This window comes from Zootoca vivipara, chromosome 12 (genome assembly GCF_963506605.1).
Source record: "Zootoca vivipara chromosome 12, rZooViv1.1, whole genome shotgun sequence".
NCBI classification, from domain to species: Eukaryota; Metazoa; Chordata; class Lepidosauria; order Squamata; family Lacertidae; genus Zootoca; species Zootoca vivipara.
The window spans coordinates 30,818,238-30,845,896 of record NC_083287.1 but is presented as its reverse complement, the minus strand read 5'-3'; the positions used below and the strand labels follow the sequence as shown (position 1 = coordinate 30,845,896).

At 48.9% G+C, this 27,659-nt stretch overlaps 1 protein-coding gene and 1 long non-coding RNA gene across 3 annotated transcripts in view; one reads left to right on the top strand and one right to left on the bottom strand.

Annotated features, from left to right (window-relative positions):
• Window positions 1-19,764, bottom strand: part of LOC132592860 (uncharacterized) — a 53,304-nt gene extending 33,540 nt beyond the window's left edge. The window contains exon 1 of the long non-coding RNA XR_009558395.1: window positions 17,600-19,764. This is a non-coding gene — a long non-coding RNA (uncharacterized LOC132592860). The remainder of the gene's footprint in view (window positions 1-17,599) is intronic.
• A 252-nt stretch (window positions 19,765-20,016) lies between these two features.
• DLX6 (distal-less homeobox 6) lies at window positions 20,017-26,656 on the top strand. Of its 2 annotated transcripts, XR_009558394.1 has the most exons (4): window positions 20,017-20,952; window positions 22,941-23,134; window positions 24,528-24,679; window positions 25,345-25,477. XR_009558394.1 is itself a non-coding variant. In XM_060280755.1 (3 exons), exons 1-3 carry the CDS (start codon window positions 20,373-20,375, stop codon window positions 25,594-25,596), a joined length of 1,026 nt encoding a protein of 341 aa, XP_060136738.1. In that variant the 5' UTR covers window positions 20,033-20,372; the 3' UTR covers window positions 25,597-26,656. The 2 variants fall into 2 exon arrangements, 1 of the variants encoding a protein (XP_060136738.1); XM_060280755.1 differs by lacking the exon at window positions 24,528-24,679 and having other exon boundaries at window positions 20,033-20,952; window positions 25,345-26,656.
• Window positions 26,657-27,659: the final 1,003 nt, after the last annotated feature.

Genomic DNA, 27,659 nt, shown 5'->3' with positions numbered 1-27,659 from the left:
TCCTTAGCACTATTGGCTATTGCTGTAAGCAGAATTACTTGCCTGGTCTATCTTCGGTAGTGGCTCAGCAGTGACAATGCTGAGTGATTTGCTCCGACAGAATAGATGCTCTTTCAAAGAGCCACCAATCTGGACATTTGTAGTCACACTGCATTTCCTCTCTGTTTGTTCATGGAGCGCTACCTATTTCTCTTTCTTTAACCTAACCCTTATGCTTGAGAAACGAAGACCACCCTGTTATGCTATTCTATATTACAGGTGAAAAGATACTCCCAAAATAATATACAACCCTGAACCCTGGGGAAAGGTTTAAGCTTAATACCAGAATGTATCAAGTTCAGCTCCTGGCATCTCCAGGAAAAGCTAAGAAAAATTACCTGTCGGAAACCCTGGAGAGCCACAGTCTGTCAGTGTAGACCACCTTTTCAGACTCAGGACCCACTTTTCATACAAACATGCACCCTTTTCTCAACCTTTTCCCATATATTTGCATGGTGGTAGAGCTCCTGTTGCGACCCACCTTGGATCAGGCTGAGACCCACCAGTTGAAGACCAGTGATGTGGACAATACAGAGCTTAGATGGATTGATAGTCTGAGTCAGCATAAGGCCTATGTTTTTTGGTTTCATCTGGGTCCAGGGATCAAAATAATAATAATAATAATAATAATAATAATAATAATAATAATAATATTTTATACCCCGCCCATCTGGCTGGGTTTCCCCAGTCACTCTTGGCGGCTTCCAACTGAATATTAAAAACAGTACAGCATCAAACATTAAAAACTTCCCAAAACATGGCTGCCTTCAGATGTCTTCTAAAAGTCAGATAGTTGTTTATTTCCTAGACATCTGATGGGAGGGCATTCCACAGGGCGGCTGCCACTACTGAGAAGGCCCTCTGTCTGGTTCCCTGTAACCTCACTTCTCGCAATGAGGGAACCGCCAGAAGGCCCTCGGTGCTGGATCTCAGTGTCCGGGCTGAATGGCACGATGCCATCCACAAAGTGTTCAAGGCAATCCTTGATGGGTTGCAACCCTAACCTATTTTCAAGTAAGGGCTTAGCATCGCAGCTTTAATTTATTTACAGTTTGGGCTAGGCAGCTGCTGTTCTTAAAAAGCATGAAAAAGACTGCTTTGGATTCTTTCCTTTTTTTGTTTGTTTCCTAAAACAAAGTTACCTCTTGAATGTTCAAGTGCTATTGCCCTGGTCTACGCATTTGTAGCAGAATGAGATGGCACCATGCTGGGGTGGTAGGATGGAGACCTTGACATAAGGAAGTATGCAGAAATCTGACCTTCCCACCCCCCCACCCCACAAACACACCTGCAGTCTGAAAAAGTACAGCCCATTCTACCATGTCAGCATTCTCCCCCCTGTTCTCCTGTGATCAGTTCACCTATAGGGTCATAGAATTGGAGAGTTGGTAGGGACCACGAGGGTCATCTAGTCCAACCCCCCTATGGCACAGAAATATTTTGCCCAATGTGGGGCTAAAACCCATGACCCTGAGATTAAAAGTCTCGTGCTCTACTGATTGAGCTATAGATCTTAGCAAATTGTCCATGAATGCCTCACCAAACACACACACACAACCAACAATCAATCAGTGAGGAACATATTGCTACTAACTTGACAGGAAATAATTCTTATTTCAGGGATGGTGAACCTTGGACTCAGAGGGCAGATATGGCCCTCCAGTTCTTTCTCTCTGACCCTTGGGACATTTCCCATGCTTTCACCTGGCTGAAATATATCTTTGAACTCTGATCATGCCCCTGGGTTGTCTGGATGGAGCCTAGTGAGTGCTGTGTGAGTGTGTACCACACAGACAACTTTGCATTTATTACTCCTTCTGCTTTTGCCTATGGCGCCATCATAGGAGCCAACTTCTAGGGGGTGGAGCTGAGAGGTCTTCACACACACCCATAAAATATTTGAGGGGTCTCTCCCCCCCCCCAGTTGATGGGCACTGCTGTTCAAATGGTGTCTGTGCAGTGTGTCATGTGATCAATTACGTGCGGCAGGGCTTACTTGGGCCCACCCCAATATTTTATTCAAGTTGGCACCTCTAGATGCCATCCACTACTGGCACATGGACCCCAGAAGAGGAAGTGCCCTCACTCGGGTCCTATTTGCTTGCCTTGACCCACCCCAGGACTCATCTGCTCCCTTTTCTCACTTTCTCTGAGCTGCTGCAGCAGGCAGGTACTAACATGTGGAAGCTATGGCTGCTTTCTAGATATGAAGTGGTTGTTGTTTTGGTCCCTGCTGCTTTTTAAATGCGTTTGGTTTTTTTTTAGTTAAAGTATATCTAGTCCCCAGAGGGGTTCCCCCTGAACCTGCTGAGATCAGGGACGCAGGTGGCGCTGTGGGTTAAACCACTGAGCCTAGGGCTTGCCGATCAGAAGGTCGGTAAATGGTGTTTCCGTGTGCTGCTCTGGTTCACCAGAATCGGCTTTGTCATGCTGGCCACATGACCTGGAAGCTGTACACCGGCTCCCTCAGCCAATAACGCAAGATGAGCGCCGCCACCCCAGAGTCGGTCACGACTGGACATAATGGTCAGGGGTCCCTTTACCTTTACTGCTGAGATTAGGGGTCAGCAAACTTTTTCAGCAGGGGGCTGATCCACTGTCCCTCAGACCTTGTGGGGGGGCCGGACTATTTTGGGGGGAGGGGGATGAATGAATTCCTATGCCCCACAAATAACCCAGAGATGCATTTTAAATAAAAGGACACATTCTACTCATGTAAAAATATGCTGATTCCCGGACCGTCCACGGGCCAGATTTAGAAGGTGATTGGGCCGCATCTCTTGATAGGACAGGAAGAGAGTCCCTTGCCTGAGGCCCTGGAGGGTACTGTCAGTGTACTGTAGACAATATTGAGCTAGATCGGCCAATTATCTTAGTTGGGAAAAGGCAGCTTCCTATGCACCTGTGTTCTCACCTTGCCCTCCTCTTCCTCCTCCTCCTCCTCCTCCTCCTCCTCCTCCTCCTCCTCATTCTTCCAATCCTGCCATTTTTCTCTTAGCTGGCTGGACTTGAGGAACTTTTAACTTTCTGTGCATCCGTCCCTCTTGAACAACAGGCATTGCTAAGTGACTCCATATATATCCCCTGACTCCCCTTCCTCTTTTCAATGGTTATCACAAGTTGTTCTAAGGAATGGGTTCTATCATTTGGATCAGACACCTTGCTACCCACTTCATAAGGCTTGTCTTCTGGTATCTGAAGGGTCCTCGTGCAAAAGATGGAGCTGGTTTGCTCCTTGCTGCTTCGGAGGGCACGAACTGAATCAGTGGGTGAGGAAGTGCAGGGAGTCAGTGGAACAGGCTGTGAGGAGACTCTCCTTTGCTAGGGGCATTTAGGCACCTGCCAGGGATGCCGTGGTGCCAGCCCCTAGATCACTGCTTGAGTTACAGGGAAGGGGATCAGAACCTAGCTCCATATTTTCTGCACTGACTGGCAGCGGCTCTCGAGAGCCTGAGACCAAAATGAACCTGGAGTCTTTACATGCTGAGCTACAAGTCCTTCCCCCAAGGCACTGCTTGGGAGAGCAATTTTGCTATTCTCTGTTGTTATTGACTTATTTGCCTGGTTGGAAATCCCTCGCCAAGTTCGCTCGCGAGCCGGTCTTCTCTCCTCGCCATCCAAACACTGCGCTTGGAAGATTGATAGGCCTTTTCCAGCGTGGCTTCTCTCTCTCTCTCTCTCTCTCTCTCTCTCTCTCTCTCTCTCTCTCTCTCTCTCTCTCTCTCTCTCTCTCTCTCTCTCTCTCTCAAATCCCCCGAAGCTGTCGACATCGGCAAATTAATACTGCTAATTACCCCTCAGTGGAGACTAACCAGATTCTTCTTGATTGGATTTTGACTGCTGCAATTTGGAGCTGCGGCGGTAAGGACGGGACCCGGCCGGCGTCTGCGCAACATAAACCGCTGGTGGTGACGATTGCTTGCTTTTCACGCTTTTTTAAAAAAAAATAGGGTGTGGAGAAGGAGATCTATCCATTTTCGTGCAACCTCGCTCGAGCATCGCTGCTGGGTAAGGGCGGTTTGCGGAAATCAGGCGAAAGGGCGGCTTAAAACCCGCGATCACCGTCGCTCTTTCTAGCCCACCACGGAAAGGCTTGGAAGATGCTTTCTACACAACTCGACGGAGTGTGTGTGTGTGCGCGCGCGCGCGTGTGTGTGAACCCTACAGAAGGAGATGAAGATACAGAACTTGGGGCTGTGGTTCTTGCATTCTCCTGAGTACTATCCTAGGACTAAACCCAATAGGAGCCAGTGGGGTTGACTTAATTCCGGGGTAGCCAACGTGGTATTGGAGCCAACTCCTCGGGCCCCAGGTCCCTTCGGCCCTCCCAATAAAATATTTGAGGGGTCCAGCCCCCCCCCCCAAGTTGATGGGCATTGTCATTCAAATGGTGTGTGTGTGCCGTGTCTTGTGATAGATTTTGTGAGGAGCGGGGCTTAACCCCCCAATATTTTATCCAAGTTGGCACCCTTGCAACGCGGTGCCCTCCATATGCTGTTGGATTAAAACTCCCATCAGCCCCGACCAGCCGCCAAGACTGCTGGGAATCGTAGTTTAACAACGACATGACTGTCTCCACTTTCATGACTTATAGGATCGGGACACAAGAGGATGCTTTAGATTAGAAAAGCCAGGTCATTGGTCTGCCTTGTTCTGTATTGTGGATCCTGGCTGGAAAATGGCTCTTAATTAAGAGTTTCAGGCAGGAGGCGTACCTGGCGATGCCGGGGATTGAACCCGGGGACCCTTTTGACACTCAGAGCACGTGCTCTCTGCCCCTTTCCCTCGAGACGCCAACAAGGTCACGTGGCCCTGCGTGCTAAGGCCATGCTTGGCTATGCGTTTCTATCTGGTGGCAAGGGTTCCAACTTGACTAAAATGGGGAGGGGGGGCAGATAAGCCCCACCCCGCATAATCGATCACACGACGCGGTGCACGCACTCACACCATGTAAATAGCAATGTCAATCAAGTTTGGGGTGGTTCGGCCCCCTCAAATATTTTATGGAGTTGGCTCCTGTGTCTGATGGCAAGTCCCAACGGGGAATCGCTCTGCACAAATTCACGGTAGAATTGAGCGGCTCCCTTTCCAGAGAATCGCAAAGAAACAGTGCCATAAATTCGCTTCGAAATGAGTCTTGCGCTAGATTTCCTCTATTGCCCTTTAAAGCACAAACTTCCGCCCCAAACCAATCCCTTGGCAGGTTCAACTAGCCAATCCACACGACTATGGTGTTTCTTTCTTTCTTTCTTTGGGGGGAGAACCGCACTGACGCAGGAATGTCACATAAAAAAGACCTCCCCCACTCCGCACCTAAGGAGCTCAGGAGTCGTATTTACAACGCTAGTTTAGATTATAACCTCGACAGATCAGCCATTTCTAAATGCTTGCGTCCAGTCAGATGTCAATGCATTTGGGTCCTGAGAAAGAGGCAGGGAGCCTCGACTAAGGAATAAAATAATTAAGGCTGCAACTCCAACCCCTCTTGCCTGGGAGTAAGCCCCATTGACTTCAGTAGGACTTACTTCCGAGTAGACATGGGACTGACGCGGGGAAAGAATGTGAGATCTTTAACAGGGTCCGCCACGTCTTCTGTGGTTTGGGAAGAAGAGTGCTGTGTAAGTCGCAAGTCTACGCAGCTGTATATATTTTACACCAAACCCTACCTGGCCCAAAGGATTCTCAGTTGTCATCTACATTTATCCAGCAGATCCATGTCTTCTAATTTTTATTATTATTATTATTATTATTATTATTATTATTATTATTATTATTATTATTATTATTATTATTATTTCAAGGAGCACAGATCAATGACTGAACAACATTGACCAGGCACTTTCCTCCCGGGAACTCGAGTTGACTTACAGAGACTTCTAGGGCGGCCTCCCACCCCGCGCTGACCAGACCCAAGCTCAGAATTCCTCCAGGAAGTGACCGGAAGTTCGAAACAAGTCGCTCTCAGAGTGGCTGCAAAAGGGCCGGCAGGCAGGTCTGCTGAGGGAAACGGGGCGCAGGGGCAGACCTTGACTGTCGCCGTCCGTAACGTGTGGCTTTAATTACATGCCTTCCGGCTTAGCACACAGTTACAGAAGAGGACGTAGCGCAAAATGTATTCCCGCGTGGTATACATGGAAAGCTACTCCTTTCTTTTCTGCATTTGGGGGGGGGGGGAAAGAGGGGGGTGGTTTCATCACCATCGACCGGTGTATGTGTCACCCCAATTCCGTCATTGGCTTCATGGGGTCTAGGAGTGGGGTTGGAGCTATTCATTAACAATACGTAAAACGATAACCCCTCGCTCATTGCACGTGTCAGACACGACTGTCTATCTATGTGACCTTGGAGGCGTTTTTTACGCCTGGGCCTCAGTTTCCTGTTCATTTGCCATAAAAGAAGGAAGAATGAATAGATGGACGGACGGACGGTCAATCAGACCAGGAATAAATTATTCTGGCATCAAAATGAAATAGTACCCATCAGTGCAACGAAAGCCAGCGCGATAGGTTGAGTCCTGTTGAAGTCATTGGAGGAGGAATGGTCCATTGAATTATGGAGCTGCTCTATTAATTTGCAATTTTTAAATTAAATGTGCGTGACAGAAAGATGCTACTTTCAACATAGTGGTAGGCCTCCCTCCCGCCTCCATCTCTCTCTCTCTCTCTCTCTCTCTCTCTCTCTCTCTCTCTCTCTCTCTCTCTCTCTGTGTGTGTGTGTGTGTGTGTGTGTGTGTGTGTGTGTGTGTTACTTCTCTCCCCAGAGTTAATAGATAATGGATCTCTCAATGGATCGCTTATACATAATTAATTTTCACTTATGTTTCGTTGTCTACCGAGAACTTGATGGAGAAGCAGCTCAGTTTATAGGGACAGAAGCCGCCAGGGAGGGGGAAGCCAGCGAGTTTTGTCCAGTATAGTAAGATAATTAAAATTTCCTGGGTAAAGAAATGCAGGGGCGAAAGGGGGGGAGTCAGGGCAACTTCATTAATTAAATCAACTCCAACAGAAACATGAAAACTTCTGCCTCTGTCTCTATCTCGTGTGTTTACTACCAGCCCATGCCACGCTTGGTAAATGTATTCTTTGAAGGTAAGAGTAAATAATTGCCTTCAGCGCAAGAAGGGGAAGCGACGCGGAGGCTTTTTGAAGCTCGCTAAAAATAAGCTGCAAGAGAAAGCGAAAAAGCTGAAGGTGGAGGAGAAAGAGGGAAGGAGGCCATCGCGATGATTTGATGCAATTAAAGTATCTGCCTTCATTTGCCGAGGCGATCCTCGTTCTCTGTCTCTCGCCGATGCTCTTGGAGATGTGACATACTCGATATAGAGGGAGAGAAGATCCGGCCGGTGTGTCGGTTCCTTGCAGCGAGAAGGAGTTCGCTGCTGGACCGTCTGAAATATTGATGGTCGGGGCTGCAACTCGATCGGAGATGCAGGCGAGAGAGCGCCGCGTCTCTGCTTAAGGAGCCAGCTCTGAGAAATTGCAGCCTTCGCTCGCAGCCCCGCTTTAGAAGGGATTAGAAAACGAAATACGAAAGAAAAGTCCACGGATGCTGGTTGCTGCGCTTTTGCGCGCGGACGCAATTCTCTGGCTAGGGCCGGGGCGCTCGATCCGAGGTCTTCCCCCCCCCCCCCCAGAAGTAAACCCCACAGGTTCCGATGGGGTTGTAGGTTGAATCGACCTCGCCGCCCCCACTCCACTTCCTCCTCTCCTCTTTCCCTTTCTCATTTCAGCAAAGCCAAAGCAAACTTGTGGGCAGACAGGAATCCACACAAGCGCCTGATCCCCCTGGCACATTCTGAACTTGGAGACAGGCCGAACTTCTCCCATATAAAATAAGAGGAATAAGACAAGATTTGTAAAAGCACATCAAGAAGGGAGAATAGTCGACATAGCCAGAATAATGGGGCCAATAAATCATCGTGGAAAACGTCCCGTTTGTGAATTGGCCTCTGAAATGCTGCTGCGGTCCTGATTTTAATATCACGGAGTCCTGAGTTCGAACGTGGCCTCAGCCATGACGATCAGAGGGAGACTTTGGTCCAGACGCTCCCTCTGGGTTCCAACCCACCTCACAGGGTTGTTGTGGGGCATAACGGAGGAGTACCAGGCACACAATCCCTGAGGTTAAAGGCAGGAATAAAATATATAGTTGGTGTAGTGAGATAATATTATCAACAGTAGTGCAGCAGCAGCCATCGCCCTTGGAGCGATCCGTAACTTGGGGAAGCTAAAATGTTTGGAGAGCAGCAGCCGAAAAACTGGTCCGTGCACGACCCGGAGGGAAGAAGGGGTGCTGTGTGACTGCACTGGATTTGAACCACATCCTGAGCATGCTCCTTGAAAGTCGGCCCTCATAAGTAGGAGGAGGAGGAGAAGGAGGAGTTGTGGACCCCGGCCAGAGACTATTGAGGTTTGGAGCAAAGGTTGGAAGGTACCAAACTGTCCCCAGTTAAGGAATCGCTCGGCTTTTAAGGCGTTTGCCCCCTGAAGCCAGAAGAAACCGTTCTGAAACAGTATCTCGAATTTAAGACAAGGTGGTGGTGGTTTAAATAGAAGCAAGGAAAGCGAGGATCTTAGCAGACTGTTATCAAAAGCAGCTCTCCAACGGGGGATATAAGGCCAACTGATTTCTTAGTAAGTATGCTGAGGATTGGGGGCGGCCTTAGGTGCCTCCAGGATCCAGATAAAGGGCAGCAGCACCGTGCTTGGCAGATGTTGCGAGGACAGCACGCGTTCACACGGGGAAGCTGCTGCCTCGGATTCCACCAGAACACGCGCATCAAAACAAGGCACCACCTACTGCTAAACTCCCAAGACTCTGCACCCTGATCATCCACACCCAGTTTAGTTCCTCACCCGCCTTTAACACCCCCCATCCCAGGGAAAGTCATTGTTCCTAACCCCGCCCCCCTCTCCTCTCCCGCAGGGCTTTGAAAGCGCTCGATCGCTCCCCAGCAGCACACATTGAACCCATCTGGAAGAAGGATCCGGTTTAAATTACAGGACAAATCTGTACAAGAGACAGTGGCTGGGTCTCTGTGGATCGTTCCCGTCTGCCTTCCATTATTTTGACCCAGGATGCTGTGCAGCAAACGCTGCGTGTGTGATCCATCTGTGTAGGCTTTCCTCTCTCTCTCTCTCCTTCTCTCTCTCTCTCTCTCTCTCTCCTCTCTCTCTCTCTCTCTCTCTCTCTCTCTCTCTCTCTCTCTCTCTCTCTCTCTCTCTCTCTCTCTCTCTCTCTCCCACCTTCTCCGCTTGCTCTCTCCCCACCCCCAGCCCTCCGCCACTTCCTTCACACTAGCGGTATGGAAAGCCCTTGACGCCTGCCAGTCTGTTATAATGCTCGTGGGTTACAATCCAGAAAGCGAGGAAGGAGGAGGAGGGGGAGGAAAGAAAGAGTGTGTGCCGCGGTGGGGGGGGGGAGTGCGCGCGGTGGAGAGCGTCTTCTCCCCTCCATCCATTCTCGGACTGGCAGCGTTTAACTCCCTGGCTTCTCCTTAAAATAGCTCGCTTTCATCTAGAGGAGGTGACCTCTTTTTGTGGGATCCTTTGCTTCCCACTCGCTCGCTATTAAGGAGATGACAATATGACATCCCAGCAGAAGACGAAGAGCAAATGTGTTTGGGGGTAAACAGGGTTGGGGGAAGCGCTGGAAATGTGATCAGCAGATGGAGAGAGGGGGATTTTGGGGGCGGGAGGTTAGCCTGAGAGGGAGAGAAGAAGGAAGGAAGGAAGGAAGGAGAAAAACTTTTAAGCAAATGTTTATATTTATTTGAGAATAGTGTCAAATTTTAGGAGGTGGGCAAATAATAATAATAACAACTACGACGATGATAATGATGATGATGAAGGATTTAGGCAGGTGCGCTTCTCATTCGCTCCGAATTAGCTCTTTCCTACTGATGTCAAGAAAGTGGTTTGTTCAGGTGGATATTAAAGGTTGGTAGAGGGAGCGCTGCCTTTCTAGACCAGTGTTTCTCAACCAGTGTGCCTCCAGATGTTTTGGGACTACAACTCCCATCATTCCTGACCACTGGTCTTGCTAGCTAGGGATGATGGGTGTTGTAGTCCCAAAACATCTGGAGGCACACTGGTTGAGAAACACTGTTCTAGACCATTGCACCAGAAGGACTCGCGATTCCAGCGCTTTTTCTCCGGACAGAGAGATGTCTCTGAGGCATCTCAGAAGCTGGGCAGTGGGCACGAGTTTAGAAAGACACACACGTTCAGTGATCTTGCTCCTAGTAAGTGAGCTATACACGTGCACTGCGATCCTACAGAGGTCTGCTGAGATGGAGGTCTCGTTGGGATAAATGGGACTTATTCCCATGGATGAGATGGCGCAAGTTTTGCTACACACTGAGAAGTGTGTATCCTGGTAAAACACTCTTATTATGAAGTAAGCTCCACTGAGTACTGTACTACAGGAATTACTTCTGAGTGAACGTCCTTAGGATGGCGGAGCAAATACACCACGCATGCGTTAATATCCCCAGAAGTATCCATCCATCTTTATCTCTCTATCAACCTACCTACAGAGTGGGCTATGTCCCAGGAATCGCGTCTTTGTGTGTGGATTGATTTATATTATCCGTTCTCCACAAGCCTGTCTCCAGCTCAGACTGGGACTCTTCCAGATTCAGTGGATTCTGAAGAGATTTAGGTGATGCCCATTTGCGTTTGAGGTCTGACTCTTTAGGGGTTTTTTCCCTTGAGAACAAGACATTGTGTCACAATCTTATCTGCTCTGAGCCTGTGGCATAGGGCGAGCTGTAAATCAAACGAAGGAAGGGAGAAAACAGAAATCAGTTATCTGTGTACACACAAGCCAAACTTTAGGGGTCAGCTTAAATGGATCAGTTTCATGTATTCGCGCTCTCGCTCTCTCGCGCGCGCGCTCTCACGCATATAACGGATTACATCAGAATAAGATCAGAAAGCAGAGAGTTCCTCACTCCCCCCTCTCATTATTTTAAAGGAAAACAAAAGAAACATTTTCTCTTTTTGAGCCCATTTTAACATGGTGCGCGCGTGTGTGTGCTGTGTATATTCTATATCCCTAAATACATATTCATATACACATATATGCATATATATTAACAATCCTACACATGTCTTAATCAGAAGTAAGTTCCAATGAGTTCATAGAGGACAGCAGTTTAAGCCTCTTTTCTCTCTTTCTTCCAGACACTGGGAATGCCAGTCTGTTACCTGGAAGTAACCTCAGGGGATTTACAAATGAGTAAGCGTGCAAAGGACTCCTATCTCACAGCCCAATCCTATCCGTGTTTATTGCGAGTCTCGTTCAACATAAGCCATGTTTAATTCCGATCAAATACAGCCGGGCTCAGTTTACAAAGCGCTCAAATACTCAAGTAAACTGTTTGCTTGTTCAAGACGAGATTTTTTTTGGGGGGGGGCTGTCACGAGGGGCTGGATAGATCCATTGTAGACAGTGCAGTTCTTCTAGGAATTCGTGAACCAGACTTTGGTAGCAGCCCTGCAACCCCTACTTTCCTGGTGTGTGTGTGCGCGCGCGCGCGCACACACACACACCTTTAAATGTTTTCAAACATATTTTGCTTGGTTTTAAATTGACACACACACACCCAGAACTAAAAAGTTAAATACAGAACTAAATTGCACGGGATTCTGAAAAGCCACCACCATCACCAGGAATCTAGTGGAACCGTTAAGGAGGAACAAATGATTTCTATATTGCAAACGTTCTTTCTAACCCGCCTCTCAGGGCGCATTGCCTTGCAAGGCGGAGTAAAAAACAGCGTTAACAGAACGCTGTCGCAGTAAAAACCGTATCACAGGCCCTCAGAAAATAGGCAGTAGCAATTAATCAATAGAAACCAACAACAATGTGGGGGCCACATTTTTTGCGGGAAATAATATGCCAGATGTGAGGCCATTACTGAAAAAACCCTATCCCATATATCTCTTGGCATGAACTACAGTATAAGCTTCCGTGAACCAATGTCCACATCAGCATTATTCTAGCTAGCCCATAAAGCTTTTATCGTAATAAAATTTGGGATATTTGAAGCAGAGCAAGACTCCATTATTTTTGCAGTACCCTGTTACTTTTTTAAAGAATATATGTATAGATGCCCTCAAAGAATGCAGAGCACCATCCGCGCTGCGGGGATTTATTTATTTGCTTATTTATTTGCCTTTCCACAATCGGTCCCCAGGGCGGCTAACAACAATTCAATATAAAATAATGCGATCAAGTTGCATGCAAAGGGAGCTGCTTCCATTCATTTCAGGACGAACGTGTTGGTGGGTTTCTCATCCTCCACCACCCCATGCCCAATAAAACCTTATATGAGATAAGCTCAAGCGTCCCCCTCCCCCCAAACTCTGTTCTATAAACCCTTTAAGCAAACCAATAAAATATACCGTGTAAGATGTCGCGTTTGGCAGTGGAATGAATTATATGAGCAACCCAGTGGATGCTACCAGGCGTTTTGGAAGTGTGTCTGATTGACTTTCTACCGAGCCCGCATAAATCACTCTAAAAATAGGACCCCCGTTTCCTGTTATTCTCGGAATGTATCTATTAACAAAAACTCGGGAAGGGGAGGAGGCGGAGAAAAGGGAACACAGGCCGTCCCTATTATCGAGTGTTCACACGCGACAGTATGTGCGCAAGTGGGTGCTGCGCCTACTTTTCCTAAGTACAAAGCGGTCGCTCCGGGGTTAGAAAAATGCGTTCGGGTCCGAGTTGCATCAGCAGCTAGTCTGGTTTGGAAAGGTCCTTCCATTGGAATCAGTGGGACCCATTAATTACAGCTTTGTGGTCGACGGCTGCCAGGCAGATTCTGTTCAAAGACACTCTCATTTCCCTGGGTTGCAGATCGGGACATCTATTTACTTCCAAATTTCTCGGCCATCGAGGTCGATTTCTTCGTCATCAAATACTTCCAACCCTCTCTCTTTCTCAGATTCAGGATCCACCGGGTCTTAAGCTCCCGGTATGAAATATGCTATGCGCAGGAGAAATAAATAACTTAAAAGATCCACTGATTGCATCTGTCAATAACCTGCGCGCATCTGGCGGGGGACGAGGGGACGGACCGAAAGATACTGTTTCTCTTCCAACAAATTCACTCTTAGGGGTTTGGGAAGAAGTCTTTTCTCGGTAGCTCCTTGCAGTATCAGGAGCGAGCGGGATATGCCTCTCTGAGTGTGCTTTAATTTAATACACCCTAGGTGAAATATTCTTGGCGAACGTTTGCTAGGAAGGGAGGCCCATCACTGGTTTCAAAGCGCTCAGTGTGCGTGGATCACAACAGCTTTACACCCTCGATCTGTCTGACGCACATGATGTAGACCTTTCCCATTTTTCACTGGGGTGTGTGCGTGTGTGAAGTCCCACTCTTTGAAACCGACTGATGCTCCCAAGATAAATGCGTTCGCGATGTACTGGACCTGATGCGAAAGTTCCATCGCGACCCACGAGAAGAGCCGCGCAGCGCGATCCTAAATAAGTCCTATGAGAGTTACACCCTAGAAGAGAAAGCGTGCTTTGGATTGCGGTCCTAAAAAGCCCCTTGCTGCATCCAGCACGGGGGTGCTTAAAAATAAGGCAGCCAGAGGATTTGGCTGCAGTAGGAGGTACGTAACCCAAAGCAAACACCGTTCGACCTTGATTCCGGATTTTCTACAAGGGAAAGGGGGACAACTATGTTAGTTACAGAGAGACGAGAGAAAGAAACCTCGGCTGCCTTTGTGTGCATGTGTTTTAGGCGGGGTTCTACTGGTTTGGAGAATACTCCTACGAAACGGCCTCTCCCGCTTCATTATCTTAATTCTAGAGGAATCTCATTTGAAGGACCGCGAAGCAATTTGGGGGGTGGGGGAGCCACCAAGATGTTGAATCAATTTCCACAAAACAAGAAAGGCCTGTAGAAGTAACTTTGCCACACCATTTTAATCAGATAGTTTCCTGCTCACAACCACGCGGTTCTTTTGGAGAAGGGATTGTATTGTAGCTCGGTCGTCGAGCATCCGCTGCGCACGCAGAAAGGTCCCAGCTTCGACCGCTGGCATCTCCAGGTAGGGATGGGAACGACTCTCATCTAGAACCTCCGCAGAGCCTGCCAGCTTAGACTATGCGGAGCTCAATGGACTAATAGCCTCTCTCCAACTTAAGGAATCTTCTTGCGTCCTTAAACCCAGAAAGACCTTCCAAGCAAATGTGCAAAGGGGTGTGGGTGTGGGTGTGTCTGTGGGTGTGGGTGTGGATCTTATATTTGACAGGTTTGGGGGCCTCGCCTTTGACAGTTCATGTTCAGTTCCTTACAGCTACTACCCCTCCAAAAAAAAAAATCCACGGGAGAGAAAGTTGCCGGCTTTCTCACACGGTGCGATTTATTTCGAGACCCGTGTAAACGAACACCAAGTTATTCCTGCGGATTCAAAGGCTACTTATACAGGTCTAATTTCCTTAGAATGAACCTTGTAACTGAGCTCGTCTTAGCAACCAAACACCCTCCCCGAGTCAGGCTTTTCCTTGCAATGAGGCCTGAGGAAAGCCGCTGAGGAAACCAAGGCCAGGAGCTTTTCGTAACGGTGGGATGAGCGGAGAAGAAAAGAAAATGGTTTAGAATAGTACTGTACACTATCTCTGTGCTTATTCTGTGTGCAGTTTCGCTTAATGGCTTTATCTCTCCAACTCCCTTAAACTAACGAGTGGTTTGCAACTAAGTTTTACTCAGCGTAGACCCAGCGAGGTGAGTGAACATGCCTAAGTTGTGTCCAGGAATTTCTGTAGGTCTACTCTGAGTAAAAACTTAGTTGAATGCCATCCAGTGGGTCTGAATGTAACAGAGCCACAGGCCAATCTCACCCATATCCTGTGGGGCGCCATATCCTGAACAAGTACAGGATCTGAAATAAGTCTCTGCCGCGGTGGGGGCTCCTCCCCCAGTAACCGGACTTCAAAGGGTCATAGCCTCGATTGGGAAACAAACCCTTATTTATTTAGGAGGCGCTTACTTCCAATGAAGCTTGAGTAGGCTATCTCATACTAAATCCGGATTTGAGGTGGGGAAGACAGAGAACCTCTTGGCTTCGGATTACCCTTCTGGGCCCTTTACATTCTGGCCTGCTAAAACGAAACGTTTCCCTTCGGATCTGACTAAAACAGAAAGAGGGAAATTAAGGAAGGGGGTGTGGGGAGGAGGTGATGGGAAGTAGCAGCGAAACGGTGCTTTCTGTATAGGCCATAAATGCACAGCGTGCGTCTTTTGTGAAAAAAAATCGCATTTTTTTCCATGTGGGTGTAGAAGGAGGGGAGGGGGAGGAAACCCTACCTAACCACCCACCCACCCCGCTGTCACTACTTCACACCCACCTCCACGACTAGGCCCGGGGTTCCTCCGCTTCGGGACCAGCGAGGACAGCTCCACCTACCGCCACTGCTCCCCGAGAACGACCTCGCCTTCAGATTCCCCAGGGGCTTCCTCCGCACCCTCCCTGGAAGGTAATGAGAGGTTGAACCAGGTATCCCTCCGGGGTAGGCCTCGCCCTTCCTTCTCCGCTGGAGAACTGGGGACTAAGGGATCGATCCAAGGGTGGCTGGGGGGGGGGGGTTCAGCAGCAGGAGATCTCCCTCGCAGGCTTGCGAAATTGAAGTTCGAAACAGGCAGGAGGCACATTTTAGCTGTGTCCCCCAAGCGCCGCTCCCTAAAGATGTGAGAGGCTCTTTCCCAACAAGATCCTGAAAACAATAAATATTTACGAGCAACAGCGAGGCTCCTCGAAGTCAAGAGCCATTCACACCAGCCAATGGGAGCTTCAGAAAGTCACCGCCAGCCTGGTGGATTTGGATAATGGAGCAATTGCCAGGATAAGACCCAGGGAGTTCAACCAGTTAGGGGTGGCGAGAGGAAAACCCTGGTGAGAAAAATCGTTCGGGGAGTTTGTCGCTGTCATTGATCCATCCATCCTAGACACATTAAAGAGAGGTCGGCGCCACCTGTGCGGATGTATTAAAAATCACCATGCAGATTTTGCCAAGAGTTGTGTTCGCCTATAGCCGCGTATGTTAACAAGAGAACCGAAAGCATCAACAGAGCCAAAATAATAGCAACTGGTCTGCTTTGACTTAAGAGATTCGTGATCACAACCATGCCTGGACACCTAGTTGCTGTAGTGTGGGTGCCAGAACAGGGATGGCAACATAGGTAGAATGTTATCTTGTATTTGGGGCAATTCCACCGCAGGTGGGTGGGTATGCAAGCTTTCGAGCTGCACCGAGTTCTTCCGCCTCGTGTGTACCTTAGAAGTTGGCGTATTTCTATATCAACAGATATAGACCAATAAAAGAGATCACCTTACTATGTGTATGTGTGTGCATAGCGCGTGTATGTGTCTATTACGTCAGTGATGGAACAGAACAGATAAAGGATATACACCTCGCCGAGCATTTTAGAACAAATACAGAAAGGTCCCCATTCAAAAGAGGCGAGTGAATAGATTGATACAAACGATAATTCTATACACATTTCTATATAGGGATTCGTTCCCTTGGATATCACAAACTCGCAAAGAAAGGGGGGGGGCAGTTTACCCACCAACATATTTGCCTGGTGAGCCGCTTATGGAACTCGCAGCCTCTTCCCCCGCCCCGCTCCACGCGCGCGCGTTTCTCTCCTGATTTTATTTCCTTGGAAATAAAACCGCTTGACGATTTCGCTCTCATATCACCTGCTTTAACAAAGGTTCGTGTGGCAGGACACAAACACATATATACGTAGCCACAGACGGATCCTGTGCATGTTCACTCCGAATTCATTGCCAGTGAGTTCAAATGCGGACTTACCCTCAGGTAAGCGAGCATAGGAATTGCAGTCCTAGAAATGCACCGGGCAGAGCTTTTCAGAGAGAGAGAGAGAGAGAGAAATAAATAACACCAACAGAAACTCTTCCTAACCCTCTCCACTCTCTTCCTAACTCTCTCCACTCTCCAGTGTTTTCCGAAAAGCAAAAGAGAAACGCGACTGTTCTTGGCACCTGCAGAAAACCGCTTCCCCGACGGTTGTTAACAAGAAGCTGGAGGGTATAAAGCAATAAACCTGCCAAATCTACCTGCGCGTTAGTTACACCCTAAGAAGAAAGTCTCTCAGAAAACTGGCAGGAGAACGCTAGTTGGACCTTCGCTCAACTCGCTTAAATATTAATAATCGCGCCACTCCATAACCACTCTTTCCCCACCACCACCCCAGTTCTTCCATAGGACTAGGAACATTTTTTATTTTATTTTTTTAAAAGGCATTGGAGATTTGTAAATGCCCGTCTCGAGTTACCCTATTCGAGTGTCGGAGTATAACTCTTGTTAAGAACTCCGTGAACAAGGCAAGACACTTAGAGCTGCATTCAAAGTTACTGAACCGACTCCAGAGACTCCAGGAGTTAAACGCCGAGAAAAATGGGGGGAGGGGGAAACCAGCACATCATCTCTGAAAGAGGCACGCACTCCCCCCCCCACTCCCTGTCCCGTGAACAAGTTACCCAAGAACAGAGCGGTGATTTCTCTGCCTTACCCATCTCAAAGCGCAACCAAACCTTCTGAACGTAAAACGCAACGGGCAAAATGGCAAGATCCGTGGGATTCTTAAGAGCCAACTATTTGCTTAAGGTTTGTCGTGACCTGGCGAGAAGGAAGGCGGGGGAAAGACAGAGAGACAGACAGAGAGCGAGCGAGAGAGAGAACCTCTTCTTGATCCTTCTTAATGCCAGGCCTTATTTTAAAAAAATAAATACTTGCCAGATCTGCAACAAACAAATCTCGTAACAATGTCATCTCACATTTTATCCTTGGTCTGGATAAACTTTCCCCCTCCTCCAGGAGAAAAGTTGCCGATGCACGGAAAGCCAGCAGGTTTATCAGCCTCTCCAACTTTCTCTAGCTTCTTCTCTCCCCCAACCTTGAAAGCGGTCTGGTTTTTCCCTCCTACCTGACTCCTCTTCCGTAAATCTCCAAAGATCCTAATGTTTCTCTGCTTAGTGGACGCCAGATTTTTTTTGTCTATAAAAAGAAAACACAGGCTGACTTGTCCCCTAAAACGAGAAAGCGATAGATCCGCTGGCGTGTTGGTTCCAACTTAATGTCTTTCCCCAGTCCATCTTTGCGAGAGATGTGGCGATACCACCTGGATGTTCTGCTATAAATCCCCTAGCAAATAATAAATGGATTAATAATAACAAGGTATGAGGTTCTTTTTATAGAAAAAAATGGGAGAGAATTGAAACTAAATGCGGCAGTTAGACAACCATTTTGATAAGAGGATAATTGAGGCGACACTGGTGTATAATTAGAGGATAATTTATGCTATATCCACTTTTATTCCACCTCCCAAAATAAACCCAGTCCATAATCATTACAGGCAAATTGTTCTGAATTTTATAGCTGCAATTTGAACAAAGTAGTGCAGTTAATCATGGGAGATTTTTCTCTCTTTCCTTTTTGTGTATTCCTGATTAGAAGTCTAATTGCCTCCTTTCGGAAAGGAAAAATAACTGCGAAGCGACTCTATTTTTATCATTAACAATGTTGACAATAAAATAAAATCAACTGGAATTGTAATCGAAAGGCAAATTTAGGGTGAAGGCACTTTTCCTCGGGTGGTTTATATTGCAATCAAGATTTGCCAAACCACTAACCGCATGTCTCATTTGCATATATTTGAAAGCATTACAGGAGCTTCTGTTTTCAATAGGGGGGGAAATGTATTACTGACAGATCTCTGAGGATTCGCCCTCGGAGCAGGATGCTTAAAAAGCAGACACTACTGTACTGATTCAAGGACAGCGCTCAGACAACCGAGTTCGCGCGCGCGCGCGCGCGGAGGGGGTGTTTGTGTGTTTTAAATGAATCCTTCCCCTGGGCACATTGCATCATCAGGAAAATACCTCAGGAAGGAACCCTGCTAATTTTGTCCAGAAGAACTCTGAGTTACCATCCAGGATTCTAGACCATAATTTACAGTTCATTACTCGGCACCGCTTTGGCTCTGAATGCCAAGGCTGGACAGTGTTGTTGTGAATCCTAACGGACACGTGCGAGGCAGCGATAGCCTGCGATGCAACGCCAGTATGGAAAATAAATGCACATTCTTCTTTTTAATTGGGAAAAAAACCCATAGCTCATTGGAAGGCTGCTTGGCTTTGTAAAAACGAGGGTGCTACTTCGGAGCGCAGCTTTGTTATGGTTGTATGCACCGCAAAACGCGCGCGCGCGCGCACACACACACATATGCACCCCAAGCGCCTGCCTGCCTAGCTGGCTGCTTCTCGCTCGCTGCGAGCTCTGAAGTTGTGCAGAAGGTGGGCTCGCGCTGACGCCAGTAGAAGTGCCCGGGCTGGGTGACGTCACGGGCGGAGTGACCAATGGGGAGGCGCTGCCCTTTGGAGACCAACCATTCGACTTGTGGCGTTTTCTCTCTTTCCACCTCCCCCCACCCACTCTTCCCGCTCCCGCTGTTGTTGTGTGTTGTCGTGCGCCTTCCCCTCCCCCTGCTGCCTCAAGTCGAAAAGCAGAAGCACAACTTTATGAAAGAGAATCCACCTTAAAGAGAAAGGGGGTTATCTCTCTCTCTGCCTTTGCCTTAAACTCCCTCAAGGTTTTTTCCCCTTAATGAGGGGGAAAGAAATTACCAAGCCAAAAACCTAATAACAAACCCCAACCGGGGGGGGGGGAGAGAGAGAGAGAGAGAGAGAGAGAGAGAGAGAGAGAGAGAGAGAGAGAGAGAGAGAGAGAGACGGGGGAGGGTGCGAGAGAAAAAGAGGCAGTGTGTGTGTCTGAGGTAAATAAAAAAATAAAAAAGCAGGCCCCCAAATGGAGGGAAAGAAGAAGCGTGAGGGGAAAAGCCCCGGGAAGGACTAAGTCTGCCGTTCTCTTTCTCTCTCTCTCTCTCTCTCTTCCTGGCCCCCCTCCTCCTCCTTCATTCCCCCCCTCTCTCCCTCCCCAGCGCCTCTCTCTCACACTCCTCCCCTCCACCCCTCCCTCAGTTAACAAGGCCCCTCTCCCCCTATTGCTCTCTCTCTCTTTCTCTCTCTCTCTTTCTCCCCCTCTATCTTTTCCCCCTCTCAAACCTCTCTCTCTCCCCCCCCCCCGCAGCTTTCGCTAAAGAAGAAGAAGAAGAAAAAGCGCGCGCGGGGGGGGGGAGGAATAGCGCGCGAGCCCCGTCGCTAATTCCCGCCCGGCGCAGGCTAATAGGCTCCCTCGAAGGTGGCGGGAGCGCGAGGGGGGCGACGACGACGACGACGACGCCGAGTAGCCGGGCTGAGGCGCTCGTCGCTGGCTGCCCAACTTGGATGATGACCATGACTACGATGGCTGACGGGCTGGAGGCGCCGGACTCGTCCAAATCCGCCTTCATGGAGTTCGGGCAGCAGCAGCAGCAGCCGCCTCCGCCGCCGGCGCCTCAGCAGCCGCCTCAGCCGCCGCCGCCTCAGCCGCCTCCTCCTCCAGGGGCTCAGGCGCCCGGCGGCGGCGGCGGCTCTTCTTCGCACTCGGCGCAGCAGCAGCAGCAGCAGCAACAGCAACAGCAGCAGCAGCAGAGCTCGCCGGCAGCGGCCATGGCGGGCGCGCACTACCCGCTGCACTGCCTGCACTCGGCGGCGCCCACCTCGCACTCGCACCCGCACCACCAGCACCCGCACCACCATCACCACCATCACCACCACGCCGCGCCCTACCCGGCCGGCCCCGCCGCCGCCAACTCGTACAGCCACCGCTCGCTGGCCGCCGCCGCCGCCGCCGCTGCAGCCTACCCCTACGTGAGCCACGCGCAGCACAGCCCCTACCTGCAGCCCTACCACGCCGGCGGCGGCGGAGGAGGAGGAGGCGGAGGAGGCGGAGGCGCGGGCGGGACGGCGAGGCCGGACGACGCAGGTGGGTGACACGGGAGGCAACGCGTGACGGAGCGTTCCCACGAGACGGGCGCGGAGATGCCCGGGCCGAGCCCCCGCGGTCGGCCCGCTGGCTCCCGGCTTCCTTTGTCTCTCCTTTCTTTCCCGCATACCCTTCCTCTCCCTTCACTTCCTCTCCCTTTGTCTCCTTTTCCTGCTGCACTTCCCTCGCTTTCCCTCCATTGCCTGCCTCCTCTTCCTCCTTCTCTCGCCACTTTTAACCTTCCCTCGTAAGTTGGTAGTTTCCAAATCAATACGCAGGATTTGCGGGGGGGGGGGGGTTTGCTACTTTGCATGGGGATCCCTTGGCTCTCTGCCGCTCAGATCTCTGTTTGAAATGACATCTCCTCACCCCGATCCCATACAGGTTTCATTGGGAGGGTAACACCGCCCCCCAATAATAATAATAATAACCACAACAATTCGCTTCCAGAGGACTTGCTTTCCTGTAAGCGTGGTTCGGATTTCGCCAACTCTTTCCTGGATTCCCTTTGCTTGCGGATCCTGAGTTTCCCTCTGGGATCCATCCACACGCGTGCCTGGACGCAGGCCGCCGGCCGACGCGCGTGGGGATGCTCAGGCACGTGTGTTGTGTTTCGGGGACTTCGAGGCGCTGCCCTCCACTTGGAAGCTGCCCATGGACTGTGTGGATTGAAAACCTTAAGCGAAGCCGTGCTGGCTTTCTTCTGCGATAATGTAGCCGTCCGGAGGAACAGGAGTGTTTTGTTTTTCCTAGGATGTTGTTTGCATAGCCCGCGGATGCCCTCTCCACGACGGTGGTCTGTGCAGGACGAAGAAATGCGCTTAGAAAGAGCGGCCGGGCCGTAGCCCATCTCCTGCTACGGCGGGCTACTGCCATAGTCGGGGGGCAGCGCAATGCCACCAGGCTTCTTTGGGGAAGGAATTGCTCTGCAGCCGAAGTGAGAAGGGCCACGATTATTCCGTCTTCGTTGCTTTTGACGCAAGGTGATCAGAGAGGGAGAAAAGAGAGTCTAAAGCAGGGTTAGCGCCCGAGGGGGCCAGGTCAGACGCTGGTGACTCCTGTGTCTTGTTGTGTTGGGCATATACTACAGAGGAGAGGTGTGTGGTGTTGTTGTTGTTTTTTTGCCTTGCGCGATTTTATCACATCTTTAGCCCCCAGCCACTGTGCTTAGAAAATGACATTATAAATTACCGTCCGTGCACCCATCGGGTGGCTAACCTGAAGTAAACGTCTGGAGAAACAAATGGCAAAGTCACCGAGGGAAGACGCAGCTCCGCGTCCCTTCGTAAAATCATTTGCACCTGTACGTTGGCTGTGGAGATACGCCTACAGATCCGAAGCAGAAATGCTACCCTGCTGTTTGCTTATTCGTTGAGAAAATGCTGAGATTGGAGATTCATATTTAGGAGATACAAATTGTGTGTGCAATTCAAACACATTCCAATATTGCAGTAAATGAGACGTTCAGGTAGTACGAACTCTGCGCGCGTGTCTTTGTGTGTATAGGGAGTAAAAAAAAACGACGACAGGTTTTGGTAAGGGAGATCAGTGCAGTAGCTACAAACTAGTTAACAGGGTGCATTTCATGTTTTCGGTTAAAACGAAGGAGTTTTGCCATGGCCAGGGATTTCTGGAAATAGCAGTAGTTTTTGATTGAGCGAAGTACTGCTTGTATTAAGAGAGCGTCATGAATTTCCTAGCACGCCTGGGTAGCAAAACTGTCAGGAAAGCGGGTAGATCTCGCAGGTCAAAGTGAATCCTCCGCCACAGAAGGCTGCCTGGGGGACTTGTCGGCGGCCTGACCTCCTTATGTACCACCCCGTGCATTTTACTGTTAGTAATGGCATGGAAATGGCTTTGTCTCTGATTCCCCACCCCTCCCCCACCTCCCCAACATGAAAAGCACCCAAAACAAAACCCGGGTTGTCTCGTAGAAGGGCTTCGCTGTGCTGGACGTCCCCTTCAAATGTGCTTTCTTTTTATTGCAGATCAACAGAAAACCACAGTTATCGAAAACGGGGAGATAAGATTTAATGGGAAAGGGAAGAAGATCCGGAAGCCTCGAACCATTTACTCGAGTCTCCAGCTGCAGGCTTTAAACCACCGCTTCCAGCAGACCCAGTACCTGGCGCTTCCCGAGAGGGCAGAATTGGCAGCATCATTAGGACTAACTCAGACACAGGTAATTCCCGGGGAAGTCCAGAAAGATCCCTGAGATCCTGGGCTCCAAGAGAAGGCCAGACCTGGCCAAAATGAAGCAGACAAATCACTATTTCCATTGGCCAAAGGCTAGGAATAAAAGCGAAGCTCAGCTACCCAGGTCGGTGGATTGCAAAAACATGGCCAAGTATGCATTGGTGAAATAGCACTCTCTCTATTATTATTATTATTATTCAAATTCAGTCTGTTTTGATGGTGCGCTGAGAAAGGTTTGAGTTCACCACTCCAGAATCTGGGCATGCATCTATTTAGTAACAGCCCAAATGTGAAGGTGATAATAAGCACTGAGGTGGAAATGAATTTATACATAACACAAAAACCCCCAAAAAGGTTGTTGGGGGGCCCAGAGGAACCTCCTCCCCATCCTTTGCTGATAGAAATGGAAATCTATTTCATACTGTGCACAGCCTCTAGGCCCGAAGAAAGCGCACCTTCCCTAGTAATATTCAATAGTAAATTATCCTGGATGAGTAACTGAAATTCAGTGCTTGCCCTTAGGCGAAATGTACAAAAGGTGATGATAGAGCTGACGATCAAAGGGAAGCGTGTACAAAATTAGAGCGAGTTAAGCTACAGTTAAATGTGGTTGGTGCTTTCTGGCTTTCCCAGCAGATTTAAGCCTGAATGACACACGAGGTTAGAAGGAAAACGATTAATTTGAGTTCATGAATGCAGAAAGGAATAATAATAATGATAATAAAAATCTTTTTTGTGGCAGTTTGTAATCTTCCGGACAGAAGAAGCAAAAACAAAAGGGATAAACCATGTTCATTGGATCCGCTGGTGGTTGCCAGGAATGTAGGCAAAGTGGGGCATTGGGGATTAGGTGCCTTATTGTGATATAGGGGCGACCTTGAAAGCAAAAGAAGACAGGAAGGTGTCTTGAAAGAGGAGAATATCATCACCACCACACATATTTAATGGCAATCCGAGTATTTAGAGCACCTAAAGTGTGGTACAGAGAAAAGGACACTGTCACCTTCCCAGCTGGGATGTTTGCAAAACGCTCTTATTTGAATGACACCTAGCTCTCTTACCGGTACATTGCTGCAGAAGGCTTGTTGTTGTTTTTTTTTAAAAAAAAAAAACAGCTGCTGCTGCTGTTTTTTTCTTTCAAACTTTCATCCACTGTTTTTGTTTTATTAAATTTTCAATGTATGTAAAGCTCAGTTTTGTTTACGCCACTTGGATTATCTCCGCGATAAGCTACAGATCACTATCTTGCTCAGGGAAGCCGATCAACTCTCCTGGTCCTCTCCTCTCCTCTCCCCTCCCCACGCCCACCCCCACCCCGCGAAATGGGCTGCTCTCTCTCTCTTCCTTTTTCTTTTGACTCACGTATTACTTCTTTATAGGCCAAGCTGGAATCCAACAAAACTGACGCGTTTGGGGATTTAAGACAATTTAGACCCCCCCTTGAAGGTGCAGCTGCAGACGGTTTTAGAGCCTGATCTTAAAACTCGTAAAAGTGGAAGTGGCACCCCTTCCTAAGCACATTTACTTGGAAGTAAGTCCAACTGATTTCGGTGAAAAACTTCTGAGTATGTGTGGTTAGGATCACGCCTCGGTCCCATCGAGATCAATGGCGCCGGTGATGGCTCAGGGCTTTAGCGTTGTGGCCCTCTCCAAAAGGACGGAGAGTTGAAGTGGGGGGTGGAGGTGGGATTTCATAATACAGAGGGAGGTTGTGGGTAAGATAGATCGCCACCTTTGCCCTGATTCCCCTCCCCACTCCGGGCCCGGAAACTGTAGCCGCGTCTTGACAATTATGCAGTAATACATTATAGAGGCTGACGATGGGTGTCCTATCCATACACGTACGCAGGTTCTCAGTCTGCGTAGGTTGCCTTCAATGGACGCGTGAAGAAGAAGAAATGAACGAGACTCACGCATTGTAACTGTCCCCCCAGATGGATATGGCCTTTCCAAACAGTCTCAGAGCAGTTTACTTAAGCAAGTCCTAATTGCGGGTGATTCAAACAATGGCCATGGAAGCGGGGAGGGGAGATAATGAAGTCCATGCCACGGAGGGAGAAGGAAGGAAGGAAAATTGAATAGACAGACATATACAGATACCTGGATGGACTTGAAACTGTCTATTTGCCTTAAGTCCCCAACCCCTCACCCCTCCTCCCCCAGCAGACCTCTCATGCCTTCTGCCTTTCGTTGCAGGTGAAGATCTGGTTCCAGAACAAGCGCTCCAAGTTCAAGAAACTGCTCAAACAAGGCGGCAATCCTCACGAGAGCGACCCCCTGCCGGGCTCTGCCACCCTGTCTCCGCGGTCTCCAGGTTTGCCTCCTGTCTGGGACGTTTCAGCCTCTGCCAAAGGAGTCAACATGCCTCCCAATAGCTACATGCCTGGTTATTCTCACTGGTACTCTTCTCCACATCAAGACACAATGCAGAGACCACAAATGATGTGAACGGGGCCAAGAGAAACAGCTCGCCGGAGGAGCCGCTGTCTCCAGCGCGGCCTTGCCAAGCTGGGCGGGGGTGGGGGGGAGCAGCGCAGCTCGCGGGGCTCTGGGTGAATCTGGAGTGTGTGGCAGAGGAAGACAGACTTGGGGCGGCTTCGCCTTCGCCTTCTCTTTAAACCTCAGCGATTGATCTTGAGCAGAAAGAGACCATTTGCGTCCTGGCCCACGTCAGATGCTCCTCTTTGGGATATTTCCTTTGGGACTCGGAGGCACCAAACCTCTCTGGGAGTACAAGTCGAAAAGCAAAAAATTTTTACAGACTTTTCCCACCAAGTCCACGCAGCAACTTTGAAACAACAGCACACAACAAAAATAACAAAACTTATTCAATGAAAAAGAAGCGATCCTATTTTTATTCACTAAACCGAGATTGACATCAACAACAAAAAGATTGGAAAGGGAGGGGCGGAGAAAGGGTTTTTGGTTTGTTTGTTTTAAGGGAGAGGATAATACTGTTTGGGGCGGAGGCGGGGGCGGGCGCAAAAACTTTTTCCCCAGTTTAATTAGGACACTTCCACGAAGTAAAATCTGCATGCTTTCTCGGAGTGGAACCGGCAGCTGTGAGGGCGAATCCACTATATTCTCTCCCACATCCATAAGTCACTTGAAACGAAGGAAGCACCTGAAAACTGACCAGAAGTTCTCCTGCGCATGCCCCACTGTAATGAATTGGAGCTGTGCCCTCATTCATTTCGGTGGAGCTTGCAGAATAAAACTCCCCACCCCCTATGTATTATTGCCGCAGAAGAAAGAGAATTTGAGCGGGGAGTAACATACATAAAAAAACCAAACAAACCCCAAAACAAAACCGCACCCCATCCTAAGGCTAATATCTCTTTCACCCACCTGCCCTCCCTTCCTGGTTGGCAGCTCTCTCTTTCTCTCGGTCTCTCAGCTGCCTACCCAGCAACCTTGTTGTACATATTGTTGAATTTTAGTTGTATATATACTTTGTATGTTTTGTCTCCTTTCATATATAGAGTAAAAGCCACAAAATGTCAAAAGAGTCCTGCATTACTCTACAGCCTTGGAAAGGTTATCTCCCCCCGCCTTCCCAGGAACCACCCATGTTTTAAATCCTAAATGCAGTCGTTTGAGATTTATTACTCGGCGGAACTGTCCTCCTCAGTAATCGTGCTTAGGATGGCAGCCTCATATAGTTCACATACAGAGTACCACTGACTTTAGCAGGGCTGCTCAGCCTGCTCTAGAGTAGACGTGTTCTGCATGGCCTGCCTGCCTAAGATTTATATAGGCAGAATATAATATAATATAATATACCGGTAACAATGGTCATAGATGTATGTCCATGTATGCCATAGATGTATCACGTCAGTAGCTAGATACATGCTTATGACATAACACACGCCCGTACACCAGTCGTAACTTTGCATCTGTTTTGCGACCTACCTATCTGCCCGCCTAACCAGTAAAAATAATATTGTGCGAAGGAGACTTGGTTTGGATCCGCAAGCCGATTTGCACCCTCTGAAACCAACAGCATCAAACTGGCTTCCTCTTAATCGACTTAATCGACCGGATTCTCTGCCTCGCAGAGAAAATTAATTGATTTCCAGAATCCCGCGGAATTTTCTTTTCCGTTTTCAACCCTGGCAGAGTGAAAGCTGCCCTCGAACTTCCTTTTGGCAGATTTTGGCAGAAGTCAAGAGGTTGCCTGCTTTTGTAGGTGGCAGAGGGTGATGGTCTCTCACCCCCCCCCCAACCCCACCAACTCTCTCACACACTCCTCCGCCAAGCAGACTACCTAACGCTGCGTAATAATGTTCCCCAGCTCTCTCTCTCTCTCTCGCTCTCTCTCTCGCTCTCGTTCTCTCCGCTCCCTGGTCCCCATTGCCGAGTCCAGGACGAATCATATCCTTCTTAGGGTGGTGCAAAGGCGAGAAATCATGCACCACGAAAAGCCCCTTTCGTCACACAAGCAGGATGCCCCATACTGCGAGAATTAATGGCTAGAGCCCTGGGCATCCTTCAAATTATGAACCTTGAAA

Coding starts and splice junctions, on each gene's coding strand:
- DLX6 (XM_060280755.1), top strand. CDS start 20,373: ATGATGACCATGACTACGATGGCTGACGGGCTGGAGGCGCCGGACTCG. Junction 20,953..22,940: donor GGCGAGGCCGGACGACGCAG/GTGGGTGACACG, acceptor TTTTTATTGCAG/ATCAACAGAAAACCACAGTT. Junction 23,135..25,344: donor TAGGACTAACTCAGACACAG/GTAATTCCCGGG, acceptor CTTTCGTTGCAG/GTGAAGATCTGGTTCCAGAA.